The sequence below is a fragment of the Portunus trituberculatus genome, chromosome 45, assembly GCF_017591435.1.
Source record: "Portunus trituberculatus isolate SZX2019 chromosome 45, ASM1759143v1, whole genome shotgun sequence".
In the NCBI taxonomy this organism is placed as follows: domain Eukaryota; kingdom Metazoa; phylum Arthropoda; class Malacostraca; order Decapoda; family Portunidae; genus Portunus; species Portunus trituberculatus.
In genome coordinates this window covers 10,097,361-10,109,979 of record NC_059299.1, presented here as the reverse complement: position 1 = coordinate 10,109,979, position 12,619 = coordinate 10,097,361, and the positions used below count along the sequence as shown (strand labels likewise).

At 38.5% G+C, this 12,619-nt stretch overlaps 1 protein-coding gene across 21 annotated transcripts in view; it reads right to left on the bottom strand.

Moving 5' to 3' along the window:
• LOC123519336 (cyclin-dependent kinase 14-like) overlaps positions 1–12,619 on the bottom strand; it is a 374,184-nt gene that overhangs the window by 58,486 nt on the left and 303,079 nt on the right. For 19 of the 21 annotated variants that reach the window (XM_045280565.1, XM_045280567.1, XM_045280562.1 and 16 more), the window contains one exon: positions 12,464–12,475. The exons of the other annotated variants lie outside the window; for them this stretch is intronic. In XM_045280565.1, the coding sequence (XP_045136500.1) occupies positions 12,464–12,475 (12 nt within the window). The remainder of the gene's footprint in view (positions 1–12,463; positions 12,476–12,619) is intronic. 21 annotated transcript variants of the gene reach the window in all.

The following is a 12,619-nucleotide window of genomic DNA, read 5'->3' as shown; positions in this document are numbered from 1 at the left end:
CCCTCACGCGATGCTGGAGGAGGAGGAGGAGGAGGAAAAGATGGCTATGAAAAGTGAGTGTTGCTATTCCTACTGATGCTACTACTACTACTACTACTACTACTACTACTACTACTACTACTACTAAAACTACTACTTTTCCTTTCTGCTTCCTCTCCCTTTTCCCTCCTTCCTTTCCTTCCATTAGACACTGAAAACCACTTGCTATTTTACTAGTTTACTATTTTTTATTCATTTCTCGTTTCATTCCATTTCCAAACCCTATTTTTTTCTCCTCATCCCCTATTCTAACCTCCCCTTTTTTTCTCTCTCTCTCTCTCTCTCTGCCTCTCTCCCTCTCTCTCTCCCTCATCGTCGTGGGAAGGGACAGGTGCGTTCGGTCAGTTTTTTCCCATTTTTTTCCTCACCATCTTCAGTACAAAGAAAAATCTTCCTTAGAACTGTAATTTCTTCCCTCTAATTAATTTTCTTCTCACACCCACCACGGCAACGTCTGTCTGTCTAATCTAATGGTGAGCTGTTGTTGTTGTTGTTGTTGTTGTTGTTGTTGTTGTTGTTGTTGTTGTCGTTACTGTTGATGTTGTTGTGGATTCCTCTTCTTCTTATTTATTTATCCACAAAAGTAAGCAAAGTAGACATGATTTTTTTACGTTGCTTTATTCAACTTTACTTTTCAATTGATTTCATAATTTTGTTGCTGTTGTTGTTGTTGTTGTTATAGATTTCTCTTTTCCTCCTTTATTCCTCCAAAAAAAAAAAAAAAAAAAAACGCAAACAAAGTAGAGCTTATTTTCTTATTTTGCTTTATTCAACTTTACTTTTCAATTGACTCTCTATATTTGTTCCTTCTTATTGTTGCTGTTGCTATAAATTTCTCTCTTCCTCTTTATTCCCTCACGAAAAAGTAAACAAAGCAGAGATTATTTTCTTAGCTTGCTTTATTCAATTTTACTTCTCAACTGACTTCCTGCTTTTATTGTTGTTAGTGTTGTTGTTGATACAGATTTCTCTCTCTCTTCCTCCTCTCTTCCCCTCGAAAAGTAAACAAAGACATTGATATTTTCTAATCCAGCTTTATTCAATCTTTTTTCATTTGACTTTATACTTTTATTATTGTTATTGTTGTTGTGGTTGCAATAAATTTCTCTCTTCCTCCATTCCTCTCGACAAAGTAAAGAAAAAAGGCATTGATATTTTCTAATCTAACTTTATTCAACTGTTCTTCACCTGGCTTTATACTTTTATTGTTATTATTATTGTTGTTATTGTTGTTGTTGTTGTTGCTATTTCCTAAAAGTAAATAAAGCAAGCATTAATATTTTCCTATCCAGCTTTATTCAACTTCTCACCTGCTTTCATACCTTCACTATTAATATTACTGTTATTATTATTATTATTGCTATTATTACTATACTTTCTCCTTCTCTATGCCCCATTCATAAAAGTAAAGAGAAAAGGAAACATTATTATTCTCTCCGGGATCTTTCTACACCTTCACTTTCCAACGCCCTTATCCTCCTCCTAGGCGCGCCACGGGTAGGCCTCCTGACTGTACTCTCACGGCTTCCCTCGCTTATGTTCCTCTGTTCACCGTCCGTAGCGATCTAGCTCTTGTGTATAGGGATTCTTAGTAGAGAAGTGGTGGTGGTGGTGGTATTAGAAGGCGGAGGATGAAGCGGAGGAGGAGGAGGAGGAGGAGGAGGAGGAGGAGGAGGAGGAGGAGGAGGAGGAGGAGGAGAAGGAGGAGAAGAGGAGAGAAAGAAGAAAAGGAGAAGGAAAAGGAGGAGAAAACTAAGAATAAGAAGAAGAGAAAGAAGGAGAACAACAACAACAACAACAACAACAAAACAATAACATCAAGATGAAAGAAGAACAAGTAGTAGTAGTAGTAGTAGTAGTAGTAGTAGCAGAGCCTCAGTATCAATAGCGCTCACACACCACAATGACCCTCAACAAGACAACCACCCACTCACCCACTCACCCACCCACACACACACACACACACACACACACACCACGGCAATCACATGACACCCCTCACTGCTTCGCTCGCGTTGCTTCCCTCCTTCCTTTCTCTCTTTCTCTCTTCCTCTCTTCCTCCCTTACTCCCGTACTTCCTTCCTTCCTTCCTTCATCACACGTGGCAATCAGAGCGGCGCCAATCAGCCAATCAGGCGTCACTTGCCACTCTAATCAGGCCACCAATCACTGCTTCCCACCACCACCACCACCACCACACCACCACCACCACCACCTCACAATACATTAAAGAACAAATACTAATGAAAACATCGCATTTGTCTCAGAAATAACACAAAAGTTTTCAATATATCAGCCATGAATTAAATCACTCGTAAATTAGGTTATGTTAGGTTTAAGTTTAGCAAAGTTGGGATAGATAAGGTTAGGTTAGGTTTAAGTTTAGTAAATTTGGGTTAGGTTAGGTTTAAATTTAGTAACGTTGGGATAGATAAAGTTAGATAAAAAAAAAAAAATTGGGGGAGACTTGGGTGTGGATTCAAGAAGCGTTTGTTTTCTCCCCACGACTGTTTTCGATGGCTACAGAGATGACTAGCAGGATTCCCAAGACTGTTTCTCTCGTTAGTAATGTAGAAATACTGTTAATCTGTCACTGGAAAAATAAAAACACCCTTAAAACTCATAACTTCAACCTGACCCTTTTGAAAGTAACAGAGATGGAGGGCAGAAGTGTCTCAGAGAATGGTCCTCGCTTAGGTTATGTCGTTAGGTGTGTTAAGAGAAATTAGAGAAAGTATGTTAGATTAGTACGTCTTTATTATCGTTAGGTTAAGTTTCCGCAAGGTTACATTAGTTTAATAGGTTAAGGTAGGTAGATAGGTTCCCCTGAAGAAGCATCAATGAAACTTGTCGGTAATAAACTCACCTCCCTGCACCTGTGTTTCTTTTCACCTCCTCCTCCAAATAGGTTGAAATTAAAACAGATAAAGTTAGGTAAATAGGCTAAAAACAAGTTATATTACACAATGTTAGGTAAGTTTAGATTAGCTTAAGTAAGACACAACTAGCTGATATAAGATTAGTTAAGTAAGATTGTGTTTAGTCACTTATTCCCAGAGACGGAACACACAAATATTTCTTTTATAACACACATGAACCTCGATGCATTAAGTAATTGTGAAACTGTTCGTGTACCGTTGCGCATTTGAAAGAACAGTTCATTCCATTCCTGCGCCACCAACTATTTACCAACTTAACGAACCGTGAGAGAGAAAGAATGGAAAAGGAAATGAAAAGGGAACGATTTGAAGAAAGAGAAAAAAACAGAAGATAGGAAAAAATGAACAAGAGAGAGAGAGAGAGAGAGAGAGAGAGAGAGAGAGAGAGAGAGAGAGAGAGAGAGAGAGAGAGAGAGAGAGAGAGAGAATAAAAGAAAAGAGAAAAAAGAAGGAGGATGTAGACGGAATTAAGATAAGAAAAGGCAAAGAGGAGAGAGAGTGACTGAGAGAGAGAGAGAGAGAGAGAGAAGAGAGAGAGAGAGAGAGAGAGAGAGAGAGAGAGAGAGAGAGAGAGAGAGAGAGAGAGAGAGAGAGAGAGAGAGAGAGAGAGAGAGAGAGAGAATAATGACATGCCCTTTTCTCCCTTTCAATGTCACCACCACCACCACCACCACCATCACCATCACCATCACCATCACCACCACCACCACCACCACCATCACCATCACCATCACCATCACCACCACCACCACCATGAGTAAGGACATTCACAATTCTTCATTTCCGATCACAGGTAAACGAGCACAGGCCTCATTTCCTCCTCTCGTCATTTTCCCCCTCCTCTTCCGTCCCCTTTTCTTCCCTCCTCCTCCCTCCCTCTCTTTCTCCTCTTCAGAAAACTATCGGTACTTTCCTTTCCCATTTCTCTTTTTTCTGCATTGGTAACGTGAAAGCCTGCCCCCTCTCTCTCTCTCTCTCTCTCTCTCTCTCTCTCTCTCTCTCTCTCTCTCTCTCTGCAATGTTCTTTTGATTCTTTCTCTTCTGTTTTTCCTCTTTCTTCAAATGTTTCCCTTATTATTATCCTTTGTCTTTCTCTCCTCCATCTAATAATTTTTCTCTACTCCTCTTACATATCCAACTCTCTCTCTCTCTCTCTCTCTCTCTCTCTCTCTCTCTGGTAAACAATTCTCACTGCAACATTTTAACATTTTCTTTCTTTAGTGTAATCGTGTTTTTTCCCCTTCGTTACCTTCTTTTCCATTTCTTTGCACAGTTTCCTCTTAATTTCCCATGGCAGGAGTTTCTTTAGTTGTTCTTGTTTTTATGGTATGCTATTTACACGCGTCTAGCTTCAGAGTGTATTTATTTGTATACGTGTGTGTTGAAATGCCAAGCGCTCGTCTTTTGCTTATTTGTAATCTCTGACAGGTCGATAATTTGTGTTCGTTGTGTTGTGTTTTTGTTATAAATTCCTATTGTTTTATTTAGTGTTGTTTATCTTATGAGTCCCATGTTCTTTTATTTACCATCTATCTTTATTATCGCTTCATTAGTTTAGTTTGTTCTTTGTTTCTTTTTACCTATTATATTTTTTTCTTGTTCTTTTTCTTCGATTTTCACGCTTACCTTTATTCACATTTTTTTTTTTTATTATCATTGCTACACTGTTTTCTTTTATCATCTTTTGTTTCTACTGTAATTACTCCTTTATTTTTTTCTATTATCTTTTATTATATATTGCATTATTTCATCAATCGTCTATCATTCTTTTATCATTCTATTATTGCTTTTATTTTTAACCTCAAGTGTCTCTTACAAGTCTACTTCACTTCTCCTGTCCTCTTTATATTAAACCACTACCACTATATCAATCTATCACTTGTTTTGTTTTTTTTTCGTGAATTTCTTAATTGTTTTATTCATTACCTCTCATTCATCTTCCACCTTAACTAACTATTTGAAGATCTTCGCTGAATATTTTCTTGAGAGCTTCCACTTTTCTGTCATCGTGATCACTAAATACTATCTTTTTTTATATATATTTTTGTTGCTCTTGGCCAGCTTTCCTCTCTTACACAAAAATATCGTCTCTTTATATTAGACTTACACATTATTATATTAACCGCTTCTTGGATTTATCATTTCTACCACATCGCTTCATCTCTTGGTTTTATTTTAGCTGTATTCCATTTTTGTCTCCTCCACCAATCACCACACGGCAGGCGCGTCTCACCATCAAAGCCTCGACCGCCGCTCCGCACACTTCTATGGCTAAACAGGTAATCCAATTGACAAAACGAATTACCAGCGTCCGACCCGCGCGAGTTTACAGTGAAATGAAGCTTCGTGAGGCTCCAAGCACGTGAACTTTGCCTCGTTTCGTTATTTTGTTGCTTTCGTATGAGATTTTTATTCAGTATATTATTTCTTCTCTGTCTGTCTGTCTGTCTGTCTGTCTGTCTGTCTGTCTGTCTGTCTGTCTGTCTGTCTGTCTGTCTGTCTGTCTGTCTGTCTGTCTGTCTGTCTGTCTGTCTGTCTGTCTGTCTGTCTGTCTGTCTGTCTGTCTGTCTGTCTGTCTGTCTGTCTGTCTGTCTGTCTGTCTGTCTGTCTGTCTGTCTGTCTGTCTGTCTGTCTGTCTATCTGTCTGTCTGTCTGTCTGTCTGTCTGTCTGTCTGTCTGTCTGTCTGTCTGTCTGTCTGTCTGTCTGTCTGTCTGTCTGTCTGTCTGTCTGTCTGTCTGTCTGTCTCTGTCTGTCTGTCTGTCTGTCTGTCTGTCTGTCTGTCTGTCTGTCTGTCTGTCTGTCTGTCTGTCTGTCTGTCTGTCTGTCTGTCTGTCTGTCTGTCTGTCTGTCTGTCTGTCTGTCTGTCTGTCTGTCTGTCTGTCTGTCTGTCTGTCTGTCTGTCTGTCTGTCTGTCTGTCTGTCTGTCTGTCTGTCTGTCTGTCTGTCTGTCTGTCTGTCTGTCTGTCTGTCTGTCTGTCTGTCTGTCTGTCTGTCTGTCTGTCTGTCTGTCTGTCTGTCTGTCTGTCTGTCTGTCTGTCTGTCTGTCTGTCTGTCTGTCTGTCTGTCTGTCTGTCTGTCTGTCTGTCTCTGTATGTGTGTCTGTCTGTCTGTCTGTCTGTCTGTCTGTCTGTCTGTCTGTCTGTCTGTCTGTCTGTCTGTCTGTCTGTCTGTCTGTCTATCTATCTGTCTGTCTGTCTGTCTGTCTGTCTGTCTGTCTGTCTGTCTGTCTGTCTGTCTGTCTGTCTGTCTGTCTGTCTGTCTGTCTCTCTCTCTCTCTCTCTCTCTCTCTCTCTCTCTCTCTCTCTCTGCAGCCATGAATGTTGCGAGGTTTGTGTGTTCATCTGTCTTCTCTGTCTATATGGATCTCTCTCTCTCTCTCTCTCTCTCTCTCTCTCTCTCTCTCTCTCTCTCTCTCTCTCTCTCTCTGCAGCCATGAATGTTGCGAGGTTTGTGCATTCATCTGTCTTCTCTGTCTATATGGATCTCTCTCTCTCTCTCTCTCTCTCTCTCTCTCTCTCTCTCTCTCTCTCTCTCTCTCTCTCGTCACACAAACACACCACACACACACACACACACACACACACACACACACATCGTAATCACAAATAACGAACATCTCACACCCATCAATGTTACAAATGCCTCACTTCGCAAACCGAGGCTAAAACACAACAAATCCCACGACAATAGACACACCTGAAGAACACCTGAGCCATCCTAATTAGAAGTCCACTATATACACCTTTGCACACCTTTAGATCTCCATAATACGTGAGCAATGTGTTTTAATGTATTTCAATCAAGAGTAATTAATAGTAGTGGGTGATACGAGGGGTGAATGCTCTTGTGGCTCCCTCGCAACTTAGGGAGCGAACTGGGTGTGTGTTGGGACAGGCTGGATGTTAAGGATCTGTCTGACGCGGGTGTGAATTAATTAGGAAGTGAAATGATAAGGGATTTAGTGTTACTCGTTTTGCTGTAATAGTTGCGGTGGTGGTGGTGGTGGTGCGCGTGTTACCGATATTTATTTTGTTATTATACAGCTGTTGTTGTTGCTGATTTTTTCTTCTTTTTCTATTACAACTTTTCTATTAGCTACTACTGCTACTACTACTACTACTAATACTACTGCTACTACTATTATTACTACTACTACTACTGCTTCTGCTACTCCTCCTATTACAACAACAACAACTACTACTACTGCTTCTGCTACTACTACTACTACTACTACTACTACTACTATTACTACTGCTACTACTAATGCCGCTACTGTTGTTGTTTTTATTGTTGTTGCTGCTGATGTTACTACTACTACTACTACTACTACTACTACTACTACTACTACTGCTGCTAATACTACACTACAACCACGACCTCCAGAAGAACAACAAAAACAACTATAACTACTACAACTGCTTCTTGTTGTTGCTGTTGTTATTGTTGCTGTATTGCTACTACTACTACTACTACTACTACTACCACCACCACCAGCACCACCACCACCACTACCATTCTCTGTTCCCCGTCGCCTCATGGACTAACTTGGACACACTCATGTCTTTCCGTCTGCTGGTGGCCACGCGTATGAGGACCGAGACTGCCCAGTTCCCGAGGGGCGCCGGTTTGAAGGAGTGAACTAACGAGAGGAGCAGGTGGCGGCGGACTAAAGGTGAGGATAGCAAAGAAGAGATAAAAAGGGTGAGAAATACGAAGGGAAAGGTGAGAATAAATGGAGTGAAGGGAGAAAAATGCGCGGTGATTGTAAAAGAGTAATGGGAAAATGGTTAAATGTGAAAAATATTGATGAATAAATGTATAAGATAAAAAAAGAAATAAAAAGCAAGAGAAGAAAAGGGAAATAATGCAAAAGGTGAGAATAAATGGAAGGAAGCTGAAAAAAAGTGTAATAATTGTAAAAGAGTAATGGGAAAAGAGTAAATATGAAAAATAACAATAAATAAATGTGTAAGATACAGAAATAAATGAAAAAAAAATAGAAAAAAGGGAAATAATGTGAAAAAAGGTGAGAATAAATAGAATAAAGGATGAAAAAGAAGTAGTAATTGTAAAAGAGTAACAGAAAAAGAGTAAATGCAGAAAAAATAACAATAAATAAAGACAAAATATAAAAGAAAGTGAAAAAAGGAAAATTAATGCTGTAATGAAAGGAGAAAATATGTAGTAAGTAAAACTGAGTAATAAAAAGAGAAATGGAAAAATGGTGAAAGTAAAAAAAAAGAAAAAAAGACAATAAATGGAGGCGGGGGATAAATATTAGTAAGTACAAAAAAAAAAAAAAAGGAAATAATGCAACAGATGATAAACACAATGCAGAGAAATACACAAACAAAGTGAAATACAAGAAGAATAAAAGGAAAATCAAGAAAACTGGAACAAAAAACTACAATGAAAAGAGAAAAAATACGGAAAAAGAACGAAATGAAATTGAAAACGAAGATCGAGAAGCGGAAAAGAGAGAGAGAGAGAGAGAGAGAGAGAGAGAGAGAGAGAGAGAGAGAGAGAGAGAGAGAGAGAGAGAGAGAAAGTAAATGATATAATGATAAAAAGAGAAAAGGAAAAAATAATAAAACAGAACTAAATAAAAGATCGTAGGGGAAAGAAACCGGCCCTTAGAAATTCAGAAACTGGGAATGAAAGAAAACGTAACATAATGGAAGTTACGAAAGGAGGACTAAAGGAAAACGAAAAGAGTTGAGATTGCTCCTGGAAAATTAAAGAGGACAAGGTAAAACTGACATAAAAGAAAGAAAATAAATAAAAAAGTAAATAAAACTGGAGAAGGTAGAAGATTAATTGTTGTGGTGGTGGTGGTAGTGGTGGTGGTGGTGGTGATGGAAAGTTTAAAGGGTGAGAGATAGATAGATAGCTAGATAGATAGATAGAGAGAGAGAGAGAGAGAGAGAGAGAGAGAGAGAGAGAGAGAGTACAGGTAAGAGGTAGAGATAGGAGCAGGTTATTAGCACTCACAGGTAAGTCAATGCACCTGAACACCTTAATTAGCAGGTGTTGACAGGAGAGCGTCGGGGAGGTGATGCTTCGATGCTGGCCTGATCGATGCGTGTGTGTGTGTGTGTGTGTGTGTGTGTGTGTGTGTGTGTGTGTGTGTGTGTGTGTGTGTGTGTGTGTGTGTGTGTGTGTGAGTGAGTGAGTGAGTGTGCGTGCGTGTGTGTGTGTGTGTGTGTGTGTGTGTGTGTGTGTGTGTGTGTGTGTGTGTGTGTGTGTGTGTGTGTGTGTGTGTGTGTGTGAGTGATGTGGATCGTAAAAGAACAGTGCTTGGTAGTTTGAACGAAAAATATATGATGAATTCTCTCTCTCTCTCTCTCTCTCTCTCTCTCTCTCTCTCTCTCTCTCTTCCCTTCCATCACAATATTCCTGGAAATTATTGCAAACTTTCATTTTCGTTTTGACATTCTCATTTCGGACCCAAATTCTGATATTTCTCCTTCCTTTCCTTGAACTTAAAATAAAACAAGAACCATTTTTACGATTTTCACACAAACAGGAGGAGGAGGAGGAGGAGGAGGAGGAGGAGGAGGAGGAGGAGGAGGAGGAGGAAGGAGGAGGAGACGGAGAAGAAGAAGGAGGAGAAAGAGGAGAAAATGAGTGAAGAAAAATGGAAAGAGAGGAATAAGGGACATTTGGAGGAACAGGAAGAGAGGAGAGAGAGAGAGAGAGAGAGAGAGAGAGAGAGAGAGAGAGAGAGAGAGAGAGAGAGAGAGAGAATAGGGAGTAAGTGTGAGTGACGGGGAGAGGAAGACGAGGACGAGGACGAAGACAGGGAGGAGGAAACGGAAGTGAAAAGAGGAATAAGGGACATTAATTTGAAGGAACAGGAAAAGAGCAGAGAGAAAGAGTGAGAGAATAGGGAGTAAGTATGAGTGAGAGGGAGGGCACACATAGGGGAAGGGGGGAGAGGAGGGGGAATATTACTAGGGCGGACAAAGGCAATGTGTTAATGGATTAATTTTGTTCCATATATTGACTTAAATTTAAACCAAGTCTGACAAAAGAGATGAGTGTTGAAAAGGACTATTATTGTGTGTGTGTGTGTGTGTGTGTGTGTGTGTGTGTGTGTGTGTGTGTGTGTGTGTGTGTGTGTGTGTGTGTGTGTGTGTGTAACGAACCCTGCGGCAATGACTCGATTTCTATTGTATATGTGTGTGTGTGCTCGCTCTCTCTCTCTCTCTCTCTCTCTCTCTCTCTCTCTGACATATCAAAGGCATCGAACAATTAATTCCGACAGATTTAATTATTGTCGAACGCCGCTATTGTTGTTATTGTTATTGTTGTTATTATTATTATTATTATTATTATTATTATTATTATTATTATTATTATTATTATTATTATTATTATTATTATTATTATTATTATTATCATGCTACTACTACTACTACTACTACTACTACTACTACTACTACTACTACTACTTATGTGTTTAAAAAATGTGAGTCGAAATTGTAGAAAGAAAAATTTAAAGGATAGAAAAACAAAAAAAAAAGAAAAAAAATACGAATGAGAAGAGGAAGAAATAAAAAAATAATAATAAAAGAAACAAAAGAAAAAAGGAGAAGCAGAAGAAATAATATTAGAAAAAATAAGTAAAAACGGAACCAGGATAAACCGCATCACCACTAAAAAAAAAAAAAAAAAAAGAAGGGGGGGGGGTGATCGCTGGGAAGAAAACAAAAACAGCTCCTAAACACTCCTGAATAAACCTCTTCCCTCCTGATCTCCGCTTCCTATTGGTAGATAAGTGATGAGTAACCAGCTTCCTCCTTTCATTGGCTCATTAGTGGCCAATCACAGCTCTCCTTTCTTCGGGAAGCTTCTGGTGCGTCACAAATTGCACCCACCAATCAAATTTCGCCTTTCATCTTCCTACTGTTTTCTCGGCCAATCAGATCACTTTTCTTCTCTTTTCAAATATTGGAGCTTCATCAAAGGTTATTTTGCGAGTCATGGGGTGTTGTGAAGTATTTTTGATTTAATATTTTTTTTTTTGCATGTATTTTATCAGTTTTTTCACGGTTTATGAATTAATATTTCGTATTTTTCTTTTTCTTTTATATTTTCAACGTCATGCTGTGTAATGCAAAAATGTTCCTATATTGTTTTTATTATCATTTATTATCATTGCTATACTGTTTCCTTCATCATCTTCTGCTTCTATTGCAATTTTCGTCATTTATTATCATTTTCGACTCCAAGTAAACGAAAAACAAAATAAAATTAAGAAAACCAACGTAATTTGAAGAAAGAAAGAAAGAAAACACGAAGAAAAATCAAGAGAAAAATGTGTAAGAAGGATGGAAGACTGATAAAGGTGAGGAGAATGAGGATGAGGATGAGGATGAGGAGGAAGAAGAGGGGATAGAGGAAGAGAAAGGAGAGGAGGAAGAAGAAGAATGGAAGAAGGAATTCATTTGTATGCCAGAGAGAAAACATTGGGCTCATGTATACTAGAGGAGGGATGGAAGGAGAAATAGAGGGAGGGAGGGAGGGAGGGAGGGAGGGAGGGAGGGAGGGAGGGAAGGAAAGAAGAAGGGGAAAAAGGACGGAAGATCACTAGGGAGAGCTGAGGGTAGGAAAGAAGGTACGGAAGGAGGAGGAGGAGGAGGAGGAGGAAAGTGATGGAGAAAAAACTTACCTACTACAAAAAAAATTCAACTTTCTTAACTTTCCACAAAATAAATAAATAGAATAAATAAATAAACAAATAGATAAATACATAAATAAACAAGAAAAAAGAAAGAAAACTGTGAAACGAAAATAAAACAACGAAAAAAAAGGAAAAAAGGAGAGAAAATGCAATGTACTTGTATGAACGGTAAAAAATAATATAGCAAGGGGAGTGAAAATGGAATGAATAACAACACAAGGGAAAGAACCATCGACTAGACAGACAGCGTGCCTTCAGGAGCAACACACACAAGCAACAAGACACACTGAAGCCATCAAGAGAGTATACACGAAATAAAAACCAATAAAATAAACTGAATGCACACTAATACATAATAAAAAAGGGATAAAAGAAGAGTAAAGATAAATATATAGGCTTAAAAACACAGTAATAAAATGAGGAAAGCGAAAGTACAAGAAGAAAAACATTAAATAGATAAAAATAAGTAAAGAAAAAATAAATATAAAACAAACTATGATAAAAAGTAAGAGTAAGAGAGAGAGAAAGCAAGAAAAAGGGACAAAAAAAAAAAACAACCAGAAAGTTACAAAATCAATACAGTAATAAAGAAAACAAGACAAGTAGGAGAATACCAAGAAAAAAAAAGCCAATAAAAAAAAGAAAAGTGACAGGACCAATACATCTTTTATCCTTCTCACTTCTCCCTCTCCCATCTCTGCCCTCTTCCCTCCCCACCAACCACCAACCACCCCAATACCACCCCCAAAAAAAAAAGAAGAAAGAGAAAAAAGAGTAATAATAAAAATTTCTACTTACGGTCAAAGCTTCCTAGAAATGAGACAACAACAAATATTACTACACACATCACAGAGAGGTACGTACTATACACAACACAAGTAAAACAACACAAAAGACTGCAAGAATAGACAAGTTTTTCAAGCAGTGTAAAAAGAAACCCTTATAAACACATCA